Consider the following 25759-nt stretch of genomic DNA (forward strand, 5'->3'; position numbering starts at 1 on the left):
CATCACCGCTCTCGCACGTGGTCCCCTTAAATGGCTTAATGATGGGGCAATCATTCATCATATCATCCTTTTGTGCCGAAGAGACTCTCTCAAAGTAACGTTGCCCTCGCCGGCGCCAAGGTTCCAAGGCGCAGCGGGGGAAGGAAGAGGAAAAAAAAAAAAGAGAGACGGGAACCGCAGGATCCCCAGATTCGCCGCAGAGGAAAGGAAGGGGGCCCACCGGCAGGCCGCCCCAACCAGGAAGCTTTTTTTTGTCGCCCGGCGGCCCGTTCGTTTCCGAAGGCCGGGCCGAAAGGCCTTTCGCACGAACCCGTTGCTTCCCTACGTGTCGGAAGTTCTGGGCCGGTTGTTTTGGTGGGAAGCCCGTGCCTGGTGGTCGGTTTCTTGCCTGTGTTTGCGAATGCGTCTGTGCTTGTTGGCGCTGGTGTGGGCTAAACGGGATAAAAAAAGAGGGGGGATGCGGTTTTTTTTTTAGTTTATTGGAACATTGGGTTTAATTGTGATCTTGTTCACTCTTTTCTTTTGCTTTGTATGTCTTCTTTTTTAACCTTTCTGCTTTAAGGTCTCTTTTTTTTGACTTTCAGTGTAGAGGAGATGGGGGTCTGTGTGGAATCCGTGCACTGCAGTGGGAAGGAGTCGCTTTGTTTTTTCCCTAAACTGAATCCTTTTGTTTCTTGGTATGCTCTAATTGGCGGTGACTTGTGCTATCTTGCCCTTGTGTTCCTGCTGAGACGATGGATGCAAAGCCGAAGACCATTGGATGTGGGAGTTCCTATGGTTATATATAACATTATTCAGATTGTTCTTTCGGTACTTATGGCAATAAACCTTTCCCCATACCTAAGAAACGGAGTTTTTAACCTCAATGGACTTTTTTGTGCGCATATTGAATTGTGGGTATTTATCCACTATTGTACCAAATACTTGGATATGATGGATACTGTATTCATGGTTTGTAGGAAGAAGGATGACCAACTGACATTCCTTCACCTTTATCACCATACTACCATAGGTTTTATATGGGGACTTCTCTTGCGAAATGGCATGGGCAATGGGACAGTTTATTTTGGTGCCTGGATTAATTCAGCTGTACACTTTTTGATGTACTCTCATTATCTTTGGACCTCTTTTGGTTTTAAGAATCCGTTAAAGTATCTTCTAACCAAGATTCAGATGTTCCAGTTTGGACTCTGCATTTTACAGTCTATTTTGGTTCCATTCTTCGACAATCAATTCACCATACGTTGGTGTCTTCTTCAGATGGTGTACCACACAAGTCTTCTTGTTCTTTTTTTGAATTTTTATCGTGGATCGAAAAGAAAGAGAAATCAAAAATAGGCAGGGTATAATTCTCTCATTAGGTATTTGTGGCCCAGGGGTTTTCTTTTTCTTGGTAGCCTTTCTGAGGAAGATTTTAACTTTGGACACATGGGTAAACATCATTATATTTTCTTCTTGACTTTTTCGTTTCTAGTTTTCCCATCTATAGTACGTTGGGGTCGTGAGACTAGTGAAATCAGGATATATATGTATATATTTGGCATGGTTTATAATGTTTTCTATTTCCTTCTTTCTATTTTTCGTTTTCCTACATGGTTAGGCCTACAGAGTTTTCAAGTAATGGAATCACCAGCCAAAGGCGATGGTCGCCAGGGTGTAAAGGCAAGCCAGAAACACATAGAATTTCAACTACAACGGGAGAAGACCTATACCCGTGAACTTGAGGAGAAGATCAAAACCCAGCTAGCCCATATAGCCAAGCTGGAGCAGGATAAAGCTGAGTTGAGACGTGAGATGATTACCCTTGTAGAGGAAGAAAAGAAAAAGGCGAAACTGGAAGATAGATGTCACATGCTTCAGAAGGAGCTCGCAGAAAAACAGTCTGCTTTGATTGGAGAACAAAAGCGTGTGACAGCAATAGAGTGCGAGAGGGAACAGATTCGTCGTGATGCCCATACTTCTATTGCGAAATGGTGTGAGGCTGAAAAGCAATGGATTGCAGAGAATGATGCTCTTCAAAAAGATTTAGAGGAATCAAGAGATGCTTTCTCCAAGTTAAAATCTGATTATGAAGCTTTGAACACTGAAAGGAATGATTTATTGAAACAACTCCAGCGTGAGAAGGAGCATTGTTCAAGATTAGAATCTGCTTCTGAGACTACCGAGAAAAAGATCGCTGCTTTGCATTCTCGCATTGAGTCACTGCAAAATGACATCTACACTCGAGATGAAACGGTATTTAAATTGGATGAAGCAGGCACCAAATGGCAAGAAATTTGTCATTCCAAAGACGAAGAAATCAAGGCACTTGAAATACAGGTTACAAAGCAATCTGATACCATTGAAAATCTTCAAAATACTATTTCAACACTTAATCAACGAATTGAGGCTACAAAACTGATTAACATGGAAGAAAAAGGTCGTGTTGGGAAAATCTCATGTGACTTACGTGAGTGTGAAAAGGAAAACAAACTTCTTCAACTGGAGATAGAGACATTGCGCCGTGATCTTGACTATGCTTCTCAAAACGCAACGAAGCATCAAGAAATTGTGACAGATTTGCGTGCGAAACTACTTTCATCTACAGAGCAGCTGAAAGAAAAAAATACCGAACTACGGAAACAAGAGTTGACTATTAGTCAGTTGACAGCTGATCTGAAAAAAATCGAAAGAGATCGAACAGATGGAAGTTACCAGGTTAACTCACTACAAACCCAATTACAGAGTGTACAAGATGCATTGTCTGAAGCACAATCAGAAGTGAAAACTCTCGTGGGGGAGAAATTACTTTTTGAAAATGAACTACAGCAGGTCAAGGCATCTTTTGAAATGAGGGATGAAGCCGTGGTGTTAATGAAGTCTGAACTTGAAGACAAGATTGAGAGTCTCCGCGCTGATATTAAAAATCTAGAGTCTGAAGTTAGTGAAAGGCAAAATGTGATCAACAGTATAACAAAACAATTGGGTGAAGCCAATATGAGGAATGAAGAGCTGTACGGAAAGGTTTTAAAAGATTCTGATTTGTCAGTAAAACTTCGTGGGGAGTGTGAAAATTTACAGAATGAGAAAAATAAACTCTCTCAGGACCTACTTTACCTTGAAGAAAACCTTTGCAGATATACCCTATATGAACAGTGCTCAGAAGAGGTATGTGATACTCTTATGATACATGCTATAAGGGTAAACTCGTTTCTCAAAGTATACTTTGAAGAGATTTCTCGCCTAGAAAATGCTCTGAAGGAATTGAGTTCTGAAAAGCTTGCTGGTGAGAATAAATTTACTATTCTTGAAGCAGCTTTGCGGGAAGAACTCCATTTGATTAAGGAACATGAAGCTGAAAAGGTAAACGAAATCGCTACAAGGGAAAGAACTATCGTAACGCTTGAAGAAAAAGTAAATATATATGAGGAAACTATCTCTACACTGAAGAAAGAAGTGGATCTGCATCAAGGAAGGTGTGAGGAGCTTCAGAATGTTGAAAGACTTCTTTCTGAAAAACTCGTTGAAGCCGAAGATCTTATTCGACAGAGGTCTACTGCTGCTGAAAAAGCTACTTACCTATCACAATGTACTAAGTGGCTGAATGATACTAAAGAGTCAGTTGTCTTGTTTTGTGATTATTTCTGTACATATTTATCAGAAAAAACAGACCTTGTGCTTAACGAGTTTAATTCTCTTCATGACAGTAAAAATATGAGAATTTTGGACGCGTATAATGTCTCAAAAACAGTTCAGAAGGATACAGAAGAGAAGTGTACGCATCTACTAGGTAAATTAAGCGATATGGAGCTTCACCTGGCAAAAACCGAGAGATCCTTTGCAAATCAGTCAGAAGACTTCCTTCTTAAGATTCGTTCTGCTGAAAAAGAAAGAGAATTGGCAGAGAAAGCAAGGGATGAGGCTTTACATAAGATAAAGTTTATGTCGGAGAAGCATTTGATCCACTGTAATGCGGAAGGGGAGCGAACAAAGGAACTTCTCTCTTTACTGCATACCGAAAGGCGAAACCGTCAATCAATAGAGGAAAAGCTGCAGAAACTTCGAAAAAGCTTGGACTATGAGCTTGGACGGAAGAAGGAGTACAAGGAAGCACTAGAGGAAGTTAAGGCAAAGCGTGAAGAAGCCGAAAGATACCGAGCTACTGAAAAGGATTGGGCAATGAAGGCAATAGAACGGGCCAACGAAGAGGTGAACTATTGGGTAAGAAGCTTTGACAGACTAAAATGTATGCTGGATGAGCTATCGAAGAGATCAGGAGCACGAGTTTCGGCTATGGACCAAGCAACCATCAAAACGTTTGAAGAGGCAAAGAGCAGGTTGACGCTGCGTGATCATGATGTTAACGTGATTTCCCATGAAGAGAGGAATCACGTAGAGAAACGTCAGCGAAAAGAGTAGAGGAGATTCGGTTCACACGGTCTACAAACGACCTTTATTCTAGACTAGATCCCAGACCAGAGATTACCTATTTGACCATATAGATATAGGGAGAAGAAAAAAGAAATGTAGACTTATTTATTTATTTTTTTTTTTTTCATGCGCTGTGTAATCCATGAGCTACGATAATAATAGTAATAGTAATAAATACATCTAGATTTTCTTTCTTTATAGATTTTCCTGTTTCCCTTCCTTTTTTCTTCTTCTTCTTCGAATTCCCTCAGGTTTTCATGCTAAGGGTGCTTGGGGTTAATTATCGCGCTCGGATTACCGCTTTTAATCCATGGAAAAGTAGACCAGCAGGGCTAAATCTTAATGGTCGCCCGCAAATGGTCGATCCTAGGTACTTTAGAGGGGATTACAGACGCAATAACCCAGATGATCCCACAAGACTTTTAAAGATGAAGCATGTTCTTCTTAAAAGATGCAGCTCATGCAAACGAACGCTTTTTGTACCTCTTAACCGAAAGGATCATTTTCACACTTGTTGTGAGGGAGTGCCTATGAAATTATTCACAAATATGGAAGCCGTAATGAAATCAGAGCAGAAACTCCTAACTTATTCTAGACAATGGGATGTTGAAAATGATCGTCCATGGTGCAATACACACAGACCACGACCAAAAGGTAGGTCAAAATTGAAGAAATAATTTCTGGGTTAAGGGTGAGGGGAAAGGTAGTACTCTTTCAACCACCCCCCTCCTTTTACTGTATAGTCTGATTTTTCATTGCTTATTCAACGTTCTAAAGTTTACCTGAGAAATGATTGTGTATGTGTATGTAGGTAGGTATGTATGCTTTCTTGTTTTGTACTTTCTTTACTTTTTTGTTTCCTGGATTCTCCATCTCTCTTATCTTTTATTTCTTCTTATTGTGCTACTTACCGTTACTTTTATATTTCGCAAATACTTTCCTAGAAAAAAAATGGGATGGTTCTCATGGTTCTGGGGCATGATGTCCTACCTTGGTTTCAGCAACAAGACGGGGAAGATATTATTCCTCGGACTCGACAATGCCGGTAAAACAACACTCCTCGGAAAACTCGCCACAGACCAGGTACACGTCCACCGACCCACTTTTCATCCAAATGTTGAAGAACTCACATTGGGTGGAATAAAACTAAAAACGATTGATATGGGTGGTCATTTGGAGGCTCGCCGACTATGGAAAGATTACTTCACGAAGGTTGACGGTGTTGTCTTCATTGTGGATGCTGCTAACCCCGAACGTTTTCCCGAAGCAAAACAAGAACTTGATATGCTTTTACAGACAGAAGAGCTTGCTAAGACACCTTTTATCATTCTTGGTAATAAAATTGACATGCCACGTGCAGTTTCCGAAGAACATCTTATTGCTGCAATGGGTCTTACCGGACTTTCTACAGGCAAGCAAAACAAAGTAACCGATGCAGCAGTTCGCCCTCTCGAAGTTTTTATGTGCAGTGTAATCAAGAAGGTCGGATATGGTGATGCCTTTCGTTGGCTTTCGCAGTATCTGCAAAATTCATAAGAATTTTTTTTCTCCCCTAATATATTCAGCGTCCTATTTTTAATGTTTTTTTTGTCTCCAATGTCGTTAGTAGAGTTAGGCATCTTTGACAGCATTTTGTGCGTTGACGCAATGCGGGAATTGTAGAAAAAAAAAAGAAAGGAAATATTATATTATATATATATATATATATATATATATATATATATATATATATATATATATATATATATATATATGTCTTAATTTCTTTTATCCTTCATATTTTATTTTAGACTTTCCCCCTTCTTCCTCCTTCTCTTCTTCTTTTTTCTTCTGCTGTTTATCGTTATTGTATTAAAGGCATTCTTATGAAAGCTGCATAGATGACAAGTGAAGACTACAAGTATGAGAACTCTGATAAAAGGGGTGTGTCGTGGATTTCTTCTATTGGTGGTATTTCTCCATCTGAGTATTTATCCACAGTTAACACCAGCCTAGAAACAGTGGTGAGTAGACTAGAAGCAGGATTTTTGATAGACACCCTGGAAGTTGATGTACGTGAGTTATGCATGGATATTAATCGATTGGTCGATCACATAAAATCAAGTGGTGTATACTGCTCTGCTGCAACGTATAGCAGTCTACTTACTACTTTGGAACGCTTGCGTATGGCTGTAGCTCAAATAAGAAGGTGTAAGGGAGAAAGGAGAATGGCCGAGTCTACGTCATTCTACACGTACAAAATAAGAACACCCCCTTTACCTAGCGACTTGCAGTTGTGATAGACACGTATAGAAGAAAAAAAGGAAAAGTTTCAGTTGGGGTAACTGCGTCTCTAACTTGGGTCTTGCATAGCATAACCTTGCTGAAACATGCATGCGCACATGCACGCCCACACAAAGAGAGAGAGAAAAGCATATGAGTATAGAGAATTGCCTTAAAAATTTTTTTTACCATTTTACTTTTTTTTCTTCTTATCTTTTTTTTTCTTATTTTATTTTTTCAAGAAAAAAAGGCAGAAGGGAATGGCTCCAAAAAAGGGCAAGAAGGGAGGTAAGAAGCAGGAGAGTGCTGAAATACTCCGTCTTCAGCAGCTTCGTACGCAGGAAAATGAGGCAGAAGAGATTCAGAAGCGTGAGAATGATCGACGTGACCGAGAAGAACAGGAGGAACGTCTTATTTTGTGGAAAGAGGAAAACGTTCGTATTATTCGAGAGAAGGACGGAAAGGTTAAGGAGCTTATGTTGAAAGTGGAACAACTCACTACATCTCTTCACGATGAACGTGCTGCGTCAGAGAGCCAAGTGGAGCAACTTGTTCTCATGCGAGATTCTCTGTTAAACGAGGTAAGTTTGCTTCGCGTGGAGGTTGAGGATAAGCAAAAATTACTTTTGCAGGAACGACAAAACGCAGAGCTAAAGCTTCGCAGTGTACGAGAAGAGGCTGAAAAGAATATCAGAGCTCTTGAAGATGAGATGGAGGAACTGAGGACGGATCTAAGCGTTACCAAGACAGAGCATGCAGAGTATCGGGAAGGGATGGAGATAACGATGGATGCAAAAGAGGCAGAAATACGGGATCAAGTGTCGATAATTGGGAATCTTGAACGAGAGTTAGAGAAGGCACTTGCTATGAACCATTCTCTACAGGAAGTTGTAGAATCACGTGAAGCAGATGACAGAAAGAATGTTACTTTAATGCAAATGCTTAATGCACAACTTGACGAAAACAAACGACGATATGAAGATCATCTAGAGGAGGAACGAAAACGTGCAAACATGACAAAGGAAGAGGTTTTGCAACTAGAGACAAAGTGTGCCGGATTACAAGATGAGATTGAGGCTCTTAAAAAGGAAAATATGGATATTAAACTCGAGTCTGATGGAATACTGCGTGATTACAAACTACAACTTGAACAAGTTAAACATGATTCTGAGTATCTTTCTTCTGAACTTCGAGCATTACATGAGAAGAACGCCATGGAAAGTGAGGCGACACAGAATGCCAAAGCCAGTCTGGAGGAGGAGTTACAGACGACGCTAGTTGAACTCGAGGCTAGCCAGAAACGAATGGAAGAATTGGAAAATTTGCTAAGACGAAAGGAACGAGAGAACTTTGACAAGATTACTTTTTTGAATGCCCAAATCTCAAACAACCGCACAGTCATGTCTCAGTTACAACAGAAACTTCTACACGAACGACAGTTACATGAAACGGAACTCTCACGAACAACCGATGAGGCAAAAGAAAAAGAAAAACAACTTTACACTGTTCGACACACTTTTGCACAAAGTCAAGAGGGTGCAAAGGAACGAGAGGCTCAGCTTCTTTCGGAAATGGCAGCACTTAAGGCATCTAACTTTCATTTACAGTCATCGCTTCAAGATCGACAGAACAGTCTTGACATCACGACGGCGGCAAAGGATGAGGAAATTAAGCGACTTTCCAATCTCTTGGATGCTCATTTTATCCCGCATCGCAAGACTATTGAGGGTGAAACAACAACGAATGAGGGAACTATTGCGATTTTAAGTGACAAGATTGGGGAACTGACAAGGGAAATTGAATTGAAAGATCAAGTGGCCCTAGAAAACGAAACTCATCTAAAGGCCCGTATCGTGAACCAGGAAGAAATGATTGAGGCGCTTCGAGAAGATCTACGTGTCGCAGAGGCGAGGCGACGTGAGGAGGTTCGATCAGTCGAAGATGAAGTTTCACGATTGAAGAAAACACTTGAGATTCACTTTATTCCATACGAGTTGTAGAATGAGGATAATGGGGTGGTGGAATACGATATCCTTGCATTTGCATGTAAACAATGGAGAAAAGGAAAAAGTAAATAAACCAGAAGTACAGAACAAAAAACAAACGAAAAAAAAAGAAGAGGCAGAGAATCAGTGTAGGGCGAATGAAAAAAAAAATGGTATGGAGATAAAGTGGAACAAAGCATATGCATATATATATATATATATATATATATATATATATATATATATGCATATATATGTATTGATGTACATATTATGTATTTTCTATATCCCAATGCTGTGACTTCAGCTGAGTGCTTTTTTACTGCAAATGGTATGAATGTAAGTGTTGCCTTGCACTAGATGTCTCTATTTTTTTTTTTTTTGTGTGTGTGTCTGTGTTTATGTTGTCTTGCCCAATTATATTTTCTTTTTCATTTCCTTTTTCGATTTGTTTATATATATATAGATATCTGTGTGTAGTTGTTTTTTTTGTCTTGTTTTGTTTCCCCTTTCAATCCTTTACTATGTCTTTTTTCTTTTTCTTTTTTCTTTAGTTTTCTAGAGACGAATGGCGAGTGAGTCACCGTCCAATCAGTGGGAAACCCCAACGGCCGCCGGCGCTGTTCCATTGACTGGTGTCTATGGCGCCAGTCGCATTCCTGGCACATATCTCAAGACATTAACGGGTGTCCAACGGGGAGAGGAACTCTTTCACCGACCAGAGTTGGAGCGTCCGTGGCGAACGACAAGTGCACAAAAGCATGCAATGACATTGGCCTTAAAAGAAAAGGAGATTGAGGAACTCCTACGCAAATGTTCTTCTTTACGAACGCAACTCGGAAATGCCAAACAAGATTCCAAGTATTTGGAGTACGCTGTGAATGAGAAAGCCAAGATGCAAGTGGCAGAAATGCAAAAAGAGATGGATCAACTAAAGACATCATTAGCGGCTGTAAAGGAAGAAAAGGAGGAATTGAAAACATCTACAGAACATCAAATTCGCTTACTAAAGACGCAGCAGGAAAAAGATTTAACCCATTTACGTAATGAGACACGTTTGTTAAATACTCGGTGTGAAGAACTTACTAGAATTTATCAACAACAAGTTGATGATGTTAAAAAAGCGGCAGAGCGAGAACTGGAACATGTAGAGAAATTATGTAAGGTTAGAACGGAAGAATTGGTAAATGAGCTTAAAGCTGTACGTGAAAATCATAGAGCAGCAGAGGAACGCAGTGCAGCAGAAGTGGCAGCATCTAAAAATCTTCTTCATCGTATTGAAACCGATTACAAGGAACGTATTCGAGCAGCTGAAGAACGTGTAGACGAAGTACGTACAAGACTAGAAGCTGAGAAGAAAAAACTTGGAGAGGAACTTGCTACCGCCTTAAAAGATTCTCGTCGTGCTACAGAACAACTATCTGTGGCTCTTGCTAACCAGGAAGAATTATTGGTACACTTTAAACAGTGGGATACGTACATTCTTCGCATGCTTGATGGTTTCTACACCAAATTTATTGAATATGCACCGGAGCAGGCTGTGGAGCCGCATGACCCAGAACTGCTTGAAGCACCTTCATTATACGCCCCGAGAGCTATTCTTGAAGATCCCACGGCCAAAGTGACACTAGAACGTATCGTTCATCGTCTACTTCAATTAAAGTACACAAAACTTGATGAAATTCAATGTCCATCTACGGAACCAAATTTTGGAGTTGCACTTGATGATTTGACTGCTAAACAAGAACGTCTTTCACGGGCCTTTAGAGAAATTGAAGAGAGATGCTTAGAAACTAAGCAATTTCTTAATAGAACACTATCACGCCTCTACTTTTTCAGTGATGACCTTGAAGATGCGGTGGCAAACATAGGATCTGTTGAACCACCAAGAAAAAATGTTATCTTTGTCTGTTTGGGTGTTTTTAAAGGAAATCATATGTGGGCAGAAGATGGAGAAACTGCACGAGCTGCTGTAGCTCTTATGAATACGGCGATACGACCCAAAATGGTGGAATATGGAGGCTATGAATGTTTCAGCGATGGAACATCCATGCTTTTAGCTTTTGATGATCCTATTGCTGCTTGTCGTTTTGGTGTGGAATCGCAATTGTGGTTAATGAATTTACCTTGGCCAAAATCCCTTTTAAGAGGCCCTTGGGGTAAGGAAGAGTATAGTATAGAAAATACCTTGTTATTTCGTGGATTACGTCTATCTATGGCCATTCATACGGGTGATGTGTTTGTGGAGCCCAGTGGTATACCAAGTGGTAATTCATACCGGTGTCATTATTATGGTCGGGCTGTTTCTCAAGTCATTCACACGTGTTCTTTGGCACAAGGAGGTCAAGTCATTGTGACAGAATCCGTATGGGATCTTTGTGCTTCTCGACAACATGAGCTGGGTGCTTGTGTAGTGCGAGAATTGGGAAGGTATCCTATTGTTTCCTTCAATAAAGATAAAAACTCCTACGAGGATGAACCATTGTTTCTGCGTCAAATTTTACCCCAACGGTTAAAGGACCGTATGTTTAAAGAAATTACTCTAGATGAGGCGAGCCATGTATTATCTATTGCGAAGATGCGACGATCTATTTTATCGATTGAGATTGAGGGTGTAGAAAGACGGCGTTCTTCCCTCAAGGAAATAATTAATTTGGCAGATGAGGAACTCATGGCAGTAGACCGCTGCATTCATGCCCTCCTGCATAAATCTCGGGAGGTAAAATCATACTTTCACTTACTCCCACCAACGGAAATGGTAACTCAGATGGATGATTTGTATTCTCTCATGGAAAAGATTGCCGCTCGTGCCTCTGATTTGCGGAGTGATCTCCGTGGGATGGGTCAAATGCAGGAGGAATTGGCCGTACAGACAAGAGGCCTGCGAGAGTACTGTTCACATCACGCATCCGCAGCCTCACGGGAAGAGGAACTGCAACTTCGAGCAGAAATGATGCAATCGCGCTTTGAGGAGCGAATGCGTGAGACGGGGCAACAACACATAGAACAAATAGAGCGGCTTCAACGAGATCTACGCGAGCGTGATCAACTGATCCAACACCTCTACAGGGAACTGCAGCGTTCTCAAAAGCAGTGATAGGGCTCTCATTTTTTTTTTTCCTTCCATTTTTTCAAAATAATACGGCAAGAAACGAAAAAAAGAAGGAAAATAAAGGGATTGTTTTTTTTTTTTCCCCCTTTTCTTGTTTTGTTTTTCTGTTGAAGTGATAGGGGGGCTCTTGGCCAAGCATGGTTCAGAAAAGTATTGCTGTCTCCTTGAAGATGATAGATTCCTCTATTTTTTTAAACTATTAGTGTTTTGTTTTTCTTTTTTTACACTAGATTTTCTTCCTGGTGACTTTATCATTGATTTGACATTGAAAGAAACCACTTTTATGAACCGTCATTTTTTCTTTTCTTTTTTCAAAAAAAACAAAAAGAAAAATAAAAGGAAAAAGAAAGAGAAAAGGAAAGGAAAAGGGAAAGAAAATAACTTAAGTTATCATTGCGAATAGCTACATACATTTTTGCATATATATTTATTTATATACATACGTACACACTATTACGCTCCAAAATGGGGGATATCATACGTATAAAGAGACACTATTATGTTCATTTATTGGACAACAATACAAATGTAACGCGATGCATTGTGGGTCCGTTGGTGTATACACGCAAAGAAAATGAAAGATGTCTTTTTGAACCAAAACCTTGTATTGTTATACCCCCGAGGTGTTATTGTGTGGTTCAGAACCCTTGTGTACGCGATGAATCTGGGAAACCACAGTTGGATGAGAATAATAGTGTCATGTTGCGTATGGGAATGGAAGAAATACGTTTTGAACAGCAACCTTTTCCCCTAGAACCCGGTGAAATTCTTAAGGAGGAAAATGATGAATGGTTATTTAAATTAAAGGCAATCCCCATTAACAAGGGTTACCACGTCCGATGCATTTGCGATTTTAAAGATAGTGCACGTGGATTGGTGCGAGCTGGTATGGAATGGATGGAGGAGGGTCCGAAAACATATATTCCACGTGTTGAAGTTAAAATTATTCGAGAAGTTGACGCATACACTATTACTCCAAACACAGCATTACATCTTCAGGCGTTGGTTGAGTTTACTGATCGTAATGGTATTTTTCGAAATGCAGGGGAGGTATGGTTACACAAGACTGTTGGAGCATACCTTCCTGCTGTAGAGGAACAGGTTTTGGGTATTGTAGAGGGTATTATACTAACTGAAACTAAAGGTATTCATCTTGAAGCTCGTCGCACGTTTACAGATGTGTATGGTAAGATTCGTAAAGCCGGAGAACAATGGTTAATAACAAAGGATGACTCTCCTGTACATATTCCTGATGTGCATGAAAAACTTATTTCTACTGTGTCAGCTTTTGTTCTGACTGGAAAACAATGCTGCATTATTGAGAATCCTGTCGGAAATGATGGATTGAATCAGTTTGGTAAACGAGAAGTACGCAGAGGAGAATGCAGTTTCTTCTTTCACCCAGGGGAAAAGTTGATAGGTGGTATTGAATCAGTACGAGCTATTGGAGAAGATGAAGCTCTACTGCTTCAAGCTGTGAAAGATTTTGAGGAAAATGGTCAATTGCGTCGTGCTGGAGAAACATGGATGTTGCGTGGTGTTACTGAATACACCCCTGATCTCAATGTTCGCGTATTGGAGCAACGGAGTGTTATTCCATTAGACAAAAATGAAGGTATATACGTTATGGATACTCGAACTGGGGTAGTACGGGCCGTAATAGGTAGCCCATACATGCTAAACGAACATGAGGTGCTATGGGAGAAGCATCTCTCCACAGAGGTGGAAGAGTTGTTGGCCTCTCGTAATGGATGCAGTAAACATATTGGAATGAATAGTAATTTTGTAAGTTCACGCGTTCGACATCTTATTGTTCGCTTTAATGTTCAACATAACGCGGCGGTACAGATATATGACTATAAGCAGAAAAAGCCACGTGTGGTACTTGGTCCAAACTTGGTTATTCTTTCTCCTGATGAGGAATTCACCGTACTTTCACTAAGTGGGGAAAAACCAAAAAGGCCTAATGTATTACAATGCCTTCAGTTATTTTTGGGACCACGTTTTACAAGCGATAGTATTGTTGTGGAAACATCTGATCATGCTCGTTTACAACTTAACTTGTCTTATAATTGGTACTTTGATGTGGATCGTAAAAAACCTGATGCTAAAATATTTTCCGTACCAGATTTTGTGGGTGACTGTTGTAAGACAATTGCCTCACGTGTTAGAGGAGCCGTGGCGGCTGAAGATTTTGATTCATTTCATCGAAACTCTGCAAGAATTATTCGTGAGGCAGTCTTTGGTTGTAATGAAAGTGGTGAAATTAAAGATGTCCTTCGATTCGCTGCCAATAACCTGGTAGTAACAAATATTGATATTCAATCTGTTGAACCAACGGATGCCAAGACGCGGGATAGTTTACAAAAGTCTGTTCAACTTGCTATTGAAATCACTACAAAGTCACAGGAGGCAGCTGCACGCCATGGAAAAGAGCGAAAAGATCAAGAGGCCAAAGGGAAATTGGAGCGGCAGAAGTTATTGGATAAAATTGAAGTGGAACGAGCAAAGACAAAGTGGTTGGAACTGCAAGCGGAAAGTGAAGCTGTTCAAGCCAGTGGTCAATCAGTGGCAGAGGCAAAAGCTAAAGCAGAGTCACTGCTTATCGAAGTGGAATCGGAATTAAAGCAGGCACAAATGCGGGCAAAGGCGTACCGAATAACGGCAGAGTCTGAATTGAAAAAGCAAAAACAAAAGTATGATCTTGAGCTGGAATTTGCAAAGAGACAGAATGAACTGGAGATTGCAAAAGCACGTCAAGTGGCAGAGACCGAAACGGAGCGGATTCGACGAACTGTTAATGCTATTGGACGTGAGACTATTGTGGCAATTGCACAAGCTGGACCGGAGTTACAGGCGAAACTGCTTGGAGGATTGGGTCTAAAGGGATACCTTATCACCGATGGGAAATCTCCTGTTAATTTGTTTAACACCGCCCAGGGTATGCTTGGTGGCTTAACACAGGATCGTGGTACATAGTGCGGCATATTCGTTTTTTTTTTTTTAATGCTAACTTCTTGCTTATCAAAGATATAGGAAAGGAGAGTTGCAGAAAGAGAGATAGAGGAAGAGAATGAGAGGAATGCAAGTGGTGTGGATGCAACTGGATTTCAAGCCCGTAATGAAGGGAAGTAAAGTATGGCTTTCATTAAAAAGAAAGGAAACAAAGGACGGAGAGGAGGCGGTGAGTGGAAAGGAAGGTAACACATAGCAAGTATAGAAATAGGAAAGGAGGCAAACAAATTCTTTTTTTTTACTTTTACTTGCTTTTTTATTATTACAAGCCCCACAAATCAGGGGTTTTGTGTAATGCGTAAATGATATAAACACTTCATCTTCCTATTCTTCTTTTCATTTTTCTTTTCCCTCTCTTTCTCTCTTTATTTCTATCAGTCCTTCTGGTTGGTGCACACCTATCGCCCTTCCTTTTTTTTACCTTTATTCCTCTCACTTCTGTTGCTGCTGTGCACGGAGGGTTCAGGGGGACATGGATGACCAGAGCAGCCTGGGCAGCTTCGTGGACCATGGACTGGAGGCCGAGATAAACAAGGAGTCGCGGCCGCAGTGGAGCGTGGAGGGCACAGACGTAAATGTACGTGGTGAGCAAGGAAGTAGTGGCAGCAATAACAACAACAAGAAGAAAACGCAAAATAAAAACAATCATAGCAACAACAACAATAATAATAATGATGATGATGATAACGACAACGATAGGTTTGGTAGAAGGGGGGGTGGATACCGCAATAGGTATCGTTTGTATGGAACGACAAACGTGCGGGGAGTTGGAACTCGAAGTAGTCGACTGCTGTGGGCAAACAGACGATTAGAAGGTGCGAATGCCGCACTTGAGAAGGTGAACAGAGGACTGCTGGAGTCTAATCGTCTGCTCGCCCATCACTACAGTGCGTTAGCGGATGCTGTTGCCGCTCTCACACGAGAACAAAGTAAAGGACTTCTTGCTACAGAAGAACTGAGGCAGCAGGTGCAGGAAATAAAAACAACTGTACAGTTACTTGTCCAAAGAGGTGAGAAGTCATGAGAAGAGAAGGGAGGTGTGAGAGTGGGCTTGATATGCTACTAGATCTACTGTGTGAGTCACACACAGAAATGACAGATGTGTCTCACGTATTTCGACAGAAAAAAAATCAACAAACAACCACAAGAAGAAAAACAGCAACAACAACAACAACGAAAAGGGGGCATGATCGCTAACGAAAACGAAAGCAAAACCTATAATAATAAAGGGAACTATTTCTCTTTTTTTTACTCGATCTATGTACACATGTGTTCTCTATTCATCTTTGGTTTTATGTTCTGTTGCTCTTTTTTCCCCTTTTTTTTGTAAAAATATTTTTGCATGCGATGTGTGTCATTTTCACACGATGTGTATGTGTATTCTTTCCCTAGTAAAGTGGTGTTAACGGGTAGGAACATATACATAACTAGAGAGACAATAAAGCAAGAGAAGCGAAGGAGGAAGAGAAGAAAAATGGCGAAGTTGGCAGAGTTTAACATAAATGCCGATATGACGAAAGACATGCAAGAGGAAGCCCGCAACCTCGTCATTCAGGCTTTTGAAACGGAGTCTCTTGAGGCTGCCGTGGCGTCTTTTGTGAAGCGGGAGTTTCAAAAAAAGTACAAGGGCATCTGGCATTGTGCTGTTGGGAAGAACTTTGGCTCCTATGTGACACACGAGACAAAAGGCTACATTTACATCACGTGGGGTCAATTGTCCATTCTCCTATGGAAGACGGTCACGTAAATGTGATTTCTGTTCCATTTTCTTTTTTTTTTTCTCTCTTTGTCTGTGTGTGTGTGAAGAGGGAAGAGGGGCGAAAGGGGTCGGCAGTATTTCGCCTTCTCTTTCCTTATTTTTCTTCCTGAGAGAAGGTCTAGAGAGATGTACAGATGGAGAGATACTGATCGTGGATTATTGATGTTCACTCCTTACACTTTTTTTTTGTGTGTGTGTTTATATTTATCTTTGTGTTCGTTTTTTTTTTATTATTGTGGGGCCTATTTACTGTTTCGTCCTCAGTAATATTACAGATACACCGACATTGGCACAAACCTACACTGAATTATTCATTCACTTGTATTTATGTAATTTTTTTTTCTTTTTTCTTTATATTCCTGTTTGTTTTTGTTTCCCCCTGCATAATGGATTGAATTTTTTTAATGTTATATATTGTTTTTTTTTTCTTATTTATTTTATCGTGTTTCCTCTTTTCTACTACTATTTTCTGTATACTCTTATGTTTAAAGAAAAAAAATCGTCGGGAAGTTTTACGCCTTCTTGCGCATGTCACTTTTTCCCTTCCGTGAGGAGCGTCACATTGACCAGCTGTATGAGACGGACGACATTTATGACTTTATTGGTCGTGGGACATTTGCCTCTGTTTTCAAGGCTGTAAGTCTTGTAGATGGAGAAAATATCCGACAAGGAGAAATTGTTGCACTTAAGGTATTTAATAAGCGTGATCTTACCTCTGAGAAGATGCGCCTTGATGTCATTAATGAAGTGGATGTACTTCGTCGCATTAAACACAGAAACTGTCTTCGTCTTTTGGATTATTTTCATACCCCGCTTCATGTCGTTATTGTAACAAATCATGTGGATGGTACCGAACTCTTCAAAGCTCTACGTGATACCGTTTTTTCCGAACAGCAAGTGCGGTCAGTGGTGCAGCAATTGCTACAAGCCCTGGATTACTTACACAGTGAGGTTGGTGTGGTACACCGTGATGTCAAGCCTGAGAATATATTAGTAACACCCATGGAGGGTAGTCAATATCACGTGACACTTGTGGATTTTGGTCTCGCAAGGGCATTTGCACGAAAAACGACAGCCCGTCCACGTTTAGGCGGCGGTCGGTTTTCACTGCACGCCCCGCGACGATCATCATCGGTAGAGTCGCTTGATTCCCACTGTGACAGCCCTCTTATTGCGACGCCGTGTGGAACACTGAACTACGCCGCACCAGAGACGGTGAAGAGTCTCACGCAGAGCAGTCAACTTTCCACCACCGCCGATCTTCTCCCCCGCATGGATGTGTACGCCGTTGGTGCTATTTTATATGTCATGTTGGGTGGGAAATTACCGTTTCACCACTCTGGTAATAAAATGCAGCTAGTAAAGGAAATGGAGGCTGGGCCACTATTTGCAGAACCGCGATGGAGTAATGTTCCATCGGAGGCTATACAACTAACACGGGATCTTTTGCATTTTGACCCAACAAAACGACCACGGGCACGAGAGGCTCTTCAATTCTCATGGTTTCACACCGATGAGGATGTGGATATCCCGGGAATGGAACACGCCTGGTCAATGCCAGTAAATGAACTTGTGGGAGATCGCGAATATGTCAGACGGGCATTTGATGCTATGAAACCACCAGAGAACTCATTATATGATAGTACTAGTACACCTGTGGGTGGTCGTTGCATTAGTGTTCCTTTTGGCACGCAGCGCTCCTCTGTGACATCATATTTTAGTTTTTTTCAGTAAAGCAGGAAAGAGAAAAAGGAAAAAAAGAAAGAAAAAGGATAAAGAAAGGAATAGAGTGAGAAGGAGAGAACGAGGGAGAGGGATTGAGAGAGTCACAGTCGTTTGACCAATATGTGGTTTGCGGTGCAAACACGTAGAGAGGAACTTAGGTGTGTGTGTGTGTACATCTAGGGAGTTAAACGCATCTAAGAATGCACGGATGCACCAAAACCAAGAAAGAAGCAAAAAAAAAAAGAAACAAACAAACAAAAAAAAGCAAGTTCTTCATATGCCATCATTTCTTGATATCTCATTTCTTCCCTCCTTTTTTTTTTCTTTTCACCCCTTTCCCCCTTCTCACTCACCCGTCACACAGATACAGGTACAAAAAGACAGTTCTCATTGATGGTAAGCATACAACATTGCTGATACTTGCTTGTTACAGGAAAAGTTTTCTTTCTTTTCAAGAGCAATTTTATTTTTCATATTTTGTTTTTCTTATATGGTGGCTATGCGTATCTGTGTGTACTAGTTGGACTTCGGAAATGAAATGGGAAGGGAGGGTTGTTGTATTTTATTACTAGCTGTTCTCTGCCATTTTTTTTTTCTTGTTCATCTTCTCTCTATGTACTGCTTATATATACATATATACATATGTATATGTATGTATTTATATTTATATTTATATTTATATTTATATTTATATATATTTATTTTCCCCATTGTTTCTCTATTTTTTTTCTTGTACTGTTGGCTATTTTTCTCTATATTTGCCTGTACTTGTCCTTATTTGTGTGTATTTGTGTGTATCTGTGTCTTTCTTTTCGTTGTTGTTGATTGGTTGGGGTGTAATAGTAACACAAAACAGCACAGAAATACACGTATATATATATATACATTAGTATATAAACAAAGTGCGTGAAAGAGTACTGAGGAAAATAAAGTAATAACAATATTAAAAAGAAAAAATGTCTCGACGGAGAAGTGAGGAAGTAGAGCAAAATGGCAGCAGCGAGTTCAAGAAGGAAAAGCGCCATCGCAAAGAGACGAATGATGAAGTTTCTGCTGAAGCTGATGTGCCAAACAACGGCTCCGCTGCCACCGGTCGCCCCTTCTCGGAATTTGACATCTCCGCAGAGACTGTCAAGGCCTTGAAGAGCCAAGGCATTGAATCACTCTTTCCAGTCCAGGCCCTCACCTTTGAGGCGATTATGAAGGGTGTTGACGTCCTTGTCCAGGCACGCACAGGCAGTGGTAAGACACTTGCCTTTGGTATTCCCATTGTGGAGAAACTTACAAAGATGGAAGAGCCCTTGGCACGTGGTCGTGGTCCTGCCGCGGTCGTTTTTTGTCCTACGAGGGAATTGGCTATTCAGGTGCGTGATGTAATTGCCGGAATCAGCCATGGTTTTGTTGTGGCCGCGCTTTACGGTGGTGTGGCCTACACAACACAGGAACGCGTTTTGTATAATGGTGTGGATGTTGTGGTGGCCACACCTGGTCGTGCAAAGGACTTTCTGGAAAAGGGTACGTTGCGATTTGATCGAGTGAAAATCGCTTGTCTTGATGAGGCAGACCACATGCTTGACATTGGTTTTAAGGATGATATTGAACTTCTTCTTCAAAAGGTGGCAGAACAGAATGGTTCCTTAACAGAAAAACCAAAGCACCAAACTCTTTTGTTTTCCGCTACCGTCCCAGACTGGGTTCACACTTGTTCTTTTATATCAAAGAAGAAGGAATTCATTGATATGGTTGGACAAGGTACGATGCGTACTGCCAACACTATCAAATTTTACCGTCGCAAGTGTAACTTTAGTGAGGTTTCTTCCATGTTGGCAGACTTGGTTAAGGTTTATAGTGGACGTCATGGACGCACACTCGTTTTCACCAACACCAAGAAGGATTGTCACGATTTATCTATTAACAACAGTAAATTGGATTCCCAGTGCCTCCATGGTGATATGCAGCAAGAACAACGTGAGAGTACTATGAAGAGCTTTCGTGAAAACAAGTTCAGTGTTCTCATCGCTACTGACGTTGCCGCACGTGGGTTAGATCTCCCAATGGTGGATCTCGTCATTCAATGCGCACCTCCTTCTGATATTGATGCCTTTATTCATCGTGCTGGTAGAACTGGACGTGCCGGACGAAAGGGTGTATGTGTATTGCTCCATCAACCAAAGGATGAGTATGTTGTAGAACGTATTGAGCGACATGCAAAGATTAAGTTTGAAGTACTTCCTGCCCCTACACGCGATGAAATCCTTAAGGCAGTGGCAAGAGATGCCGCAGAAGATTTGGCACGAGTGGAACGTAATGCCACAGATCTCTTTATGGAACAGGCCGCGGAATTACTTAAGGACGCAGACCCAACAGAAATTCTTGCCTCTGCCTTGGCTGTTATGAGTGGTTATACCACCAGTATCACCAAACGTGGTCTTATCACTGGAGCGAAAGGTTCTGCAACCATACAAATGCTTGGACAACGCACCTTACCTATTCCGGTTTTCTGCAGTATTCTCCGTAACAATCTCGGAGACAATCTTTTTACACGCTGCAGAGATATAACACTCCTACAGGATGCCCCAGGGTGTGTGTTTGACGTACCAGAGGAATATGTAAATCAGATCTTGTCCACACCTATCCGTGGAATGGAACTAAGCGTTATTGAAGCCCTTCCCCCTATTATTGCACGGGAACTCAATAGTGGTTCTCGCAATGGTGGTTATGGTGGTGGACGCGGCGGTGGTGGTGGACGCGGCGGTGGTGGTTGTCGCAATGGTGGTAGTGTTTATGGTGCTGGACGTGGTGGTGGTAGTTATCGCAATGGTGGTGGTGGCTATCGCGGTACCAACAGACGTTATTAAGATGAGAAATAACCACTACAACACGTATATATATATATATATATATATATATATATATATATATATATATATATATGCGTGCGGGAAAGGAAGACAAAGTAAGGTAAGTGTAATACAAAGGAAAGGCAATAAATAGGTACATCATGTATATCTTTTGAAGTAAAATTAGAAAACAAGAAAAGTACCATGTGTAAGTAAGAAAGCTGTGCTGTGATCCAATTCAATTTCTCTTCGTTTAATGAAATATTAAGAAAAAGAAAAAGAAAAATATTATGGATAACTAATTTAATTACGCTTGATATTGACGAAAAGAAAAAGAAAAAAAGGGAATAAGGAAAAAAGAAATCTAAATGAAAAAAAAATTACATTAAAGTAAAGGATATTAAGTGTGTGATGGGCGGCGGTTGGTTGCGGTAACCAAAGAAAAAAAGAAAAGGAAAACAAAGCATCATAGGGGTTACCACCAACAGAAAGTTCCCCATGAGACGCTTCCTGTTGTTTTCTTTCCACCCCTCTTCTCTCTCTTTTTTTTTTTTTTTCTTTCTCTTCTTTTTTCTTCTTTTTTTTCTTGTACGTATCTATCTATAACGGTATATGTGCATATCCTTCTTTCTCTCTCTCTCTACCTGTCTACCTATCTAGGTATGTATATATATATATGTGTTGTATATGTATCTAATATTATGCTTTATGGACTTTTCTCCTCTTTTTTTTTCGCTCTGAAACACTAATCTTTTTTTTTTTCCTACACTTCTCAGTAGGGGGAGCACGTAGAGCGATGGCTGGTCGTTTTCGCGGTGCCGTGGGCAAATTGTCAAAGCCCAAGACAAGCCGAGCTGCACGTAAGTCACGCGGTAAACGCGTTGTTGCGTTAGTAAAGCGGGCACCCAAACTTTCTGAAGAGAATTTGCAGAAACGCATCGCTGAACTCACAGGAATTACTTCTACTACTAATAATGCGGACGGAAATAACCATCCAGAACAGGCAACAAGTAAAAAGAGCCGTGAAAAGGCACAGCGTCTCTCTGCTGATACACCAAAGAATAAGAAGGACAAACAACAGCGGTCTGTCAGTGCGGCGGGAACAGCCCAAAAAGGAGTTGTAATTCCAATGGAAAAAAAACGAAAACGTGAAGATAATGAAACGCAAAGAGAAGGAAATACTTCCACGGCGGCAGGTGTGGGACTTCGACTTTTACACCGCGCCGTACGTAGTCAGTCGCACAATCGCCTACTGCCGCATCAAAACCGACACGATTACGAATACCGTTTACGCACCGTTGCCACGACTGGTGTTGTGCGATTATTTAACTCACTCGCCCAGGCACGAAAGGCGGCAGGTGCGGTGGAAACGCAGGAGAAACATCGCACAGCCGATAAGACTTTAGAGAAGAAACAAGTCGCCACAAAGGAGGCTTTCCTCGCGGCCCTGCGGCAACCACGGGCGATGGATAGGTATTGAGAGAGAAAGTACCCGTTCTTTTTTCTTTTTTTTGCTAAAGAAAAAGAAAAGAAGAAACAGAAGAAAAGAAAAAAAAGTAATGGTTTCTGTGTGTGTGTGTGTGTGTGTGTGTGTGTGTGTGTGTGGGAGAGAGAGAAAGAAGAAAAGGGGGAAAAAAACACAGAATGAGAAAAGAATGGAGTTGTATAGCAACGATTAAAAGCAAGAAAAGAAAAGGATAATACCCAAGAAGAGGGAAAGATAAGGGAGAGTGAGCGAGACAACTTCTTTTGCTAATAACTTTTATGTGAAACTAGGGAAATAATGCAAAACAACTAATTGCTTTGCTCTTTCTTTCTTTTTTTTCTTTTTTTTTTAATTTCTCCCATGAAAAACATAAATTACGACCCCCCCCCCAAAAAAAAAAAAAAAAAAAAAAAATAAAATAAAATAAAATAAAAAATAAAGGAAAGTAAAAAAACAAAAATGGTGAAAAAGAAGGAAAAGATACCCCCGCCCGGGACTCCCAAAGATCCAACAACTAATTTCTTCACCAGAAGGAAATGGAAAGCCTTACTTCTCTCTCCTCTTCTGGAATTACAAGGGAGAAATATTATTCCACGTGGTGCCTTGATCATTGGTACAGCACTTATGAAGAATCGACATGTTGTGCGCCTAGATCTCTCGCAAAATCACATTGGCGATGATGGAGCTGTAACAATGGCTGAAGTTCTCAGAAAGAACGAAAGCATTCAACACCTAAATTTGGCTCAGAATGATATAACAGATGTAGGTGGTATAGCACTGGCGAGTGCCTTTATTCCAAATGTAAACCCTAATGGACAGCCTGGGCAGTGGAACCGTACACTCTTTACACTTGTATTGGCAGGAAATCAATTAGGTGATGCTACTTTAGTAGCGATGAGCAAAGCCGCCGCATGTCACCGTGATCTCAGCAGAGTAGATCTCAGTTGGAATAATATTGGTCCAATGGGAACCAAAGGTCTTATGCGATCTATGCAGCGTAACCCTCTATGTACATATAATCTCATGGCAAATCACATTGGTGATGAAGGTACCACCCACTTATGTGAAGCTTTAAAGCACTATGCTGGAAAGGGAACAAGTACACTTAATCTGTTTCGTAATGATGTTCGTCACAGAGGTTGTAAAGCGGTTGGTCAACTCCTTGAAAACAATGAGTTTATCCTAGATGTATGTCTTCATAGCAACACTCTTGGGCTAAAGGGAACGCAAGTGCTTTGCCATCACTTTCTGGCCGCACCAAATCATGTACGTTCTCTTAGTCTTGCGAACTGTATGCTTGGCAACGATGGCGCATTAGAAGTTGCGGCCCTCATCGCAGCAAGTCCACCCTTATTGGAACGACTAAGTATAGCAGGAAATAATATCACCGATGAGGGTGGGGCAGCTATTATGAAAGCCCTATTAAAGAACACAGGACTTATCATGATCAATTGTGCTGAAAACACGTTTGGTGCAAAGACGGTAGAGTACACATTAGAGGTGATTCGCACGGCAACTGTATTGAAATTGATAGATTTTACAAAATCACTCGATTCCACAGAAATGCGACGAACACTCGCGTATGCGGCAAATGATGCAAATGATATTCGTGTAGAATTGGGTGATGTGCAGGAGGAAACACTTGATGACGTTTTGCAACGAATAGCAGAACACATGCAAATCATCCTAGAGAATGAAGCAGAGAAGGCAAAGAACAAAAAATTAAGAAAAAAATCAAAGAAGGAGTAAAATCCATCTTTTTTTTTGTATTTTTTTTTTTTGCTCTTTCTCTTTCTCTCTCTCGCTCTCTCCTTTTTTGGTGTTGTTCGATTTTATTACTGGCATCGAATAACTCATGTACAAAAGCAAACAAACAAAGGGACCCATTCCCAAGCGTTGTATAAAAGTCGTTGGAGCAAAAAACACAAAAAAAAGATGGATGAGAACATAAAATTAGAAGAAAAAGAAAGCAACGCAAGTTAAGTTTATACACCCCATTATCTTCTCTATTGTGTATCTTGTATCTGTAAATGCCTCTACTGCTTTCTTTTTTCTTTTTTCTTTCCTTTTCATTCGATTGTTTCACACACAGACACAAACATAGCAGAGTTCGGTTCATACGGAATCCTAGGCACCCCAAGAACAACAAAAAAAAAGAAGAAAAAAAGAAACAACACATACGTCAGAAAAATGACAGCTGTTGTTATTAAGGAGCCGAATCTAAAGAAAATGATGACTGAGCAGCAGCGAATGTTGTCCACGCTGCCAACACCGCCAAGCCCAAGGCGTACTTACTTAACAGCACCGGTTGCTCCACTCACCAGCGTTTATCACTCACGTGGGGCCGTCGAGGCTATTGAGGATAAAAACCCACAACAACAACAAGGAGAAGAAAGCCGTTCTCTTTCCAAGAGCGATAAGAAGAGTGAAGACATCCCGCTGCTCTCGGAGTTATTGAGTGAGCCGTCTCGTGTGACGCTGGAAGTGGAGAAGACACTCTCGCTAGCGTGCGAAGTATTAACGAATGCCCGTCTTCATTCAACGGCATTAAGCAGTGATGCGAGAGAGACGCTTGCCAGAATTGCGGAATTGAGCACATGCCATCCTGCCCTACCAGCACCACCTGCATAGTTTGTGTGTGTGTGTGTGGAATATGTGGAAATGTATAAATACCTTCTTTTTTTTTTCTTTTTTCTGTTTTTTATTATTATCATTATTATTCGGTGGATGTTTGTTTGTATCAGAGTGTTTCATTTTGTTTGTTTGTTTCTTTAGTACTTTTTGCGATTTTGTATGAGGAGTGAAATTACATTGCATGGTGGGTGTAGAATGGAGAAAAAAGGAAGGAAGGAAAGAAATGAATGAAAAGAAGAAAAATAATGGAAAAGAAAAGATCATGTATTTCTGTGCACTTTTTTACTTCTTGCTGTTGCTTTTCTTTTTTTTTTATTACTTTTTACTTTTTATTCTTTCTTTATATGTGATTTTCCATATTTTTCTAACACTCTTTTTTTTTCTTCTGATAAATCTTTTTGTGTCTCTATTGGGCTTTCTTCTCCTACATGATTGGAAAACAGAAGAGACATAAACGCCCACCCACATATGCACAGACACAAGGGAAATCACATAGTCAGATTACATGTGAATTGGTCTCACTAGAGGTAT

At 40.7% G+C, this 25759-nt stretch overlaps 15 protein-coding genes across 15 annotated transcripts; all 15 read left to right on the forward strand.

The window, feature by feature from the left end:
- Window positions 1-594: 594 nt before the first annotated feature.
- On the forward strand, window positions 595-1338 carry LSM04_008232 (ELO family; the record flags this gene model as incomplete). The annotated part of the gene is made up of 1 exon (XM_067333593.1): window positions 595-1338. The coding sequence occupies one exon, from the start codon at window positions 595-597 to the stop codon at window positions 1336-1338; it is 744 nt and encodes a 247-aa protein (XP_067188298.1).
- A 282-nt stretch (window positions 1339-1620) lies between these two features.
- Window positions 1621-4398, forward strand: LSM04_005424 (uncharacterized protein; the record flags this gene model as incomplete). The annotated part of the gene is made up of 1 exon (XM_067333705.1): window positions 1621-4398. The coding sequence occupies one exon, from the start codon at window positions 1621-1623 to the stop codon at window positions 4396-4398; it is 2778 nt and encodes a 925-aa protein (XP_067188288.1).
- Window positions 4399-4667: 269 nt separating this feature from the next.
- Window positions 4668-5087, forward strand: LSM04_001485 (uncharacterized protein; the record flags this gene model as incomplete). The annotated part of the gene is made up of 1 exon (XM_067333817.1): window positions 4668-5087. The coding sequence occupies one exon, from the start codon at window positions 4668-4670 to the stop codon at window positions 5085-5087; it is 420 nt and encodes a 139-aa protein (XP_067188277.1).
- A 274-nt stretch (window positions 5088-5361) lies between these two features.
- On the forward strand, window positions 5362-5946 carry LSM04_009043 (Small GTPase superfamily; the record flags this gene model as incomplete). Its single annotated transcript, XM_067333928.1, has 1 exon — window positions 5362-5946. One exon carries the CDS (start codon window positions 5362-5364, stop codon window positions 5944-5946), a length of 585 nt encoding a protein of 194 aa, XP_067188301.1.
- Window positions 5947-6290: 344 nt separating this feature from the next.
- Window positions 6291-6689, forward strand: LSM04_004981 (uncharacterized protein; the record flags this gene model as incomplete). Its single annotated transcript, XM_067334040.1, has 1 exon — window positions 6291-6689. The coding sequence occupies one exon, from the start codon at window positions 6291-6293 to the stop codon at window positions 6687-6689; it is 399 nt and encodes a 132-aa protein (XP_067188286.1).
- Window positions 6690-6932: 243 nt separating this feature from the next.
- LSM04_008901 (uncharacterized protein) lies at window positions 6933-8672 on the forward strand (the record flags this gene model as incomplete). The annotated part of the gene is made up of 1 exon (XM_067334155.1): window positions 6933-8672. The coding sequence occupies one exon, from the start codon at window positions 6933-6935 to the stop codon at window positions 8670-8672; it is 1740 nt and encodes a 579-aa protein (XP_067188300.1).
- Window positions 8673-9225: 553 nt separating this feature from the next.
- On the forward strand, window positions 9226-11754 carry LSM04_005037 (uncharacterized protein; the record flags this gene model as incomplete). Its single annotated transcript, XM_067334268.1, has 1 exon — window positions 9226-11754. One exon carries the CDS (start codon window positions 9226-9228, stop codon window positions 11752-11754), a length of 2529 nt encoding a protein of 842 aa, XP_067188287.1.
- Window positions 11755-12234: 480 nt separating this feature from the next.
- On the forward strand, window positions 12235-14748 carry LSM04_007000 (Major vault protein; the record flags this gene model as incomplete). Its single annotated transcript, XM_067334380.1, has 1 exon — window positions 12235-14748. One exon carries the CDS (start codon window positions 12235-12237, stop codon window positions 14746-14748), a length of 2514 nt encoding a protein of 837 aa, XP_067188293.1.
- Window positions 14749-15256: 508 nt separating this feature from the next.
- Window positions 15257-15808, forward strand: LSM04_007569 (uncharacterized protein; the record flags this gene model as incomplete). The annotated part of the gene is made up of 1 exon (XM_067334494.1): window positions 15257-15808. The coding sequence occupies one exon, from the start codon at window positions 15257-15259 to the stop codon at window positions 15806-15808; it is 552 nt and encodes a 183-aa protein (XP_067188296.1).
- Window positions 15809-16258: 450 nt separating this feature from the next.
- LSM04_007061 (Dynein light chain) lies at window positions 16259-16531 on the forward strand (the record flags this gene model as incomplete). Its single annotated transcript, XM_067334609.1, has 1 exon — window positions 16259-16531. One exon carries the CDS (start codon window positions 16259-16261, stop codon window positions 16529-16531), a length of 273 nt encoding a protein of 90 aa, XP_067188294.1.
- A 540-nt stretch (window positions 16532-17071) lies between these two features.
- Window positions 17072-18277, forward strand: LSM04_004285 (Protein kinase domain; the record flags this gene model as incomplete). The annotated part of the gene is made up of 1 exon (XM_067334729.1): window positions 17072-18277. The coding sequence occupies one exon, from the start codon at window positions 17072-17074 to the stop codon at window positions 18275-18277; it is 1206 nt and encodes a 401-aa protein (XP_067188284.1).
- Window positions 18278-19224: 947 nt separating this feature from the next.
- LSM04_003170 (Helicase) lies at window positions 19225-21126 on the forward strand (the record flags this gene model as incomplete). The annotated part of the gene is made up of 1 exon (XM_067334843.1): window positions 19225-21126. One exon carries the CDS (start codon window positions 19225-19227, stop codon window positions 21124-21126), a length of 1902 nt encoding a protein of 633 aa, XP_067188283.1.
- A 778-nt stretch (window positions 21127-21904) lies between these two features.
- LSM04_005801 (Ribosomal RNA-processing protein 15) lies at window positions 21905-22588 on the forward strand (the record flags this gene model as incomplete). Its single annotated transcript, XM_067334957.1, has 1 exon — window positions 21905-22588. One exon carries the CDS (start codon window positions 21905-21907, stop codon window positions 22586-22588), a length of 684 nt encoding a protein of 227 aa, XP_067188290.1.
- A 465-nt stretch (window positions 22589-23053) lies between these two features.
- LSM04_002971 (Leucine-rich repeat) lies at window positions 23054-24343 on the forward strand (the record flags this gene model as incomplete). Its single annotated transcript, XM_067335073.1, has 1 exon — window positions 23054-24343. The coding sequence occupies one exon, from the start codon at window positions 23054-23056 to the stop codon at window positions 24341-24343; it is 1290 nt and encodes a 429-aa protein (XP_067188281.1).
- Window positions 24344-24784: 441 nt separating this feature from the next.
- Window positions 24785-25225, forward strand: LSM04_007779 (uncharacterized protein; the record flags this gene model as incomplete). The annotated part of the gene is made up of 1 exon (XM_067335188.1): window positions 24785-25225. The coding sequence occupies one exon, from the start codon at window positions 24785-24787 to the stop codon at window positions 25223-25225; it is 441 nt and encodes a 146-aa protein (XP_067188297.1).
- Window positions 25226-25759: the final 534 nt, after the last annotated feature.

This window comes from Trypanosoma melophagium (genome assembly GCF_022059095.1).
Source record: "Trypanosoma melophagium isolate St. Kilda chromosome Unknown ctg38segment0, whole genome shotgun sequence".
NCBI lineage: Eukaryota > Euglenozoa > Kinetoplastea > Trypanosomatida > Trypanosomatidae > Trypanosoma > Trypanosoma melophagium.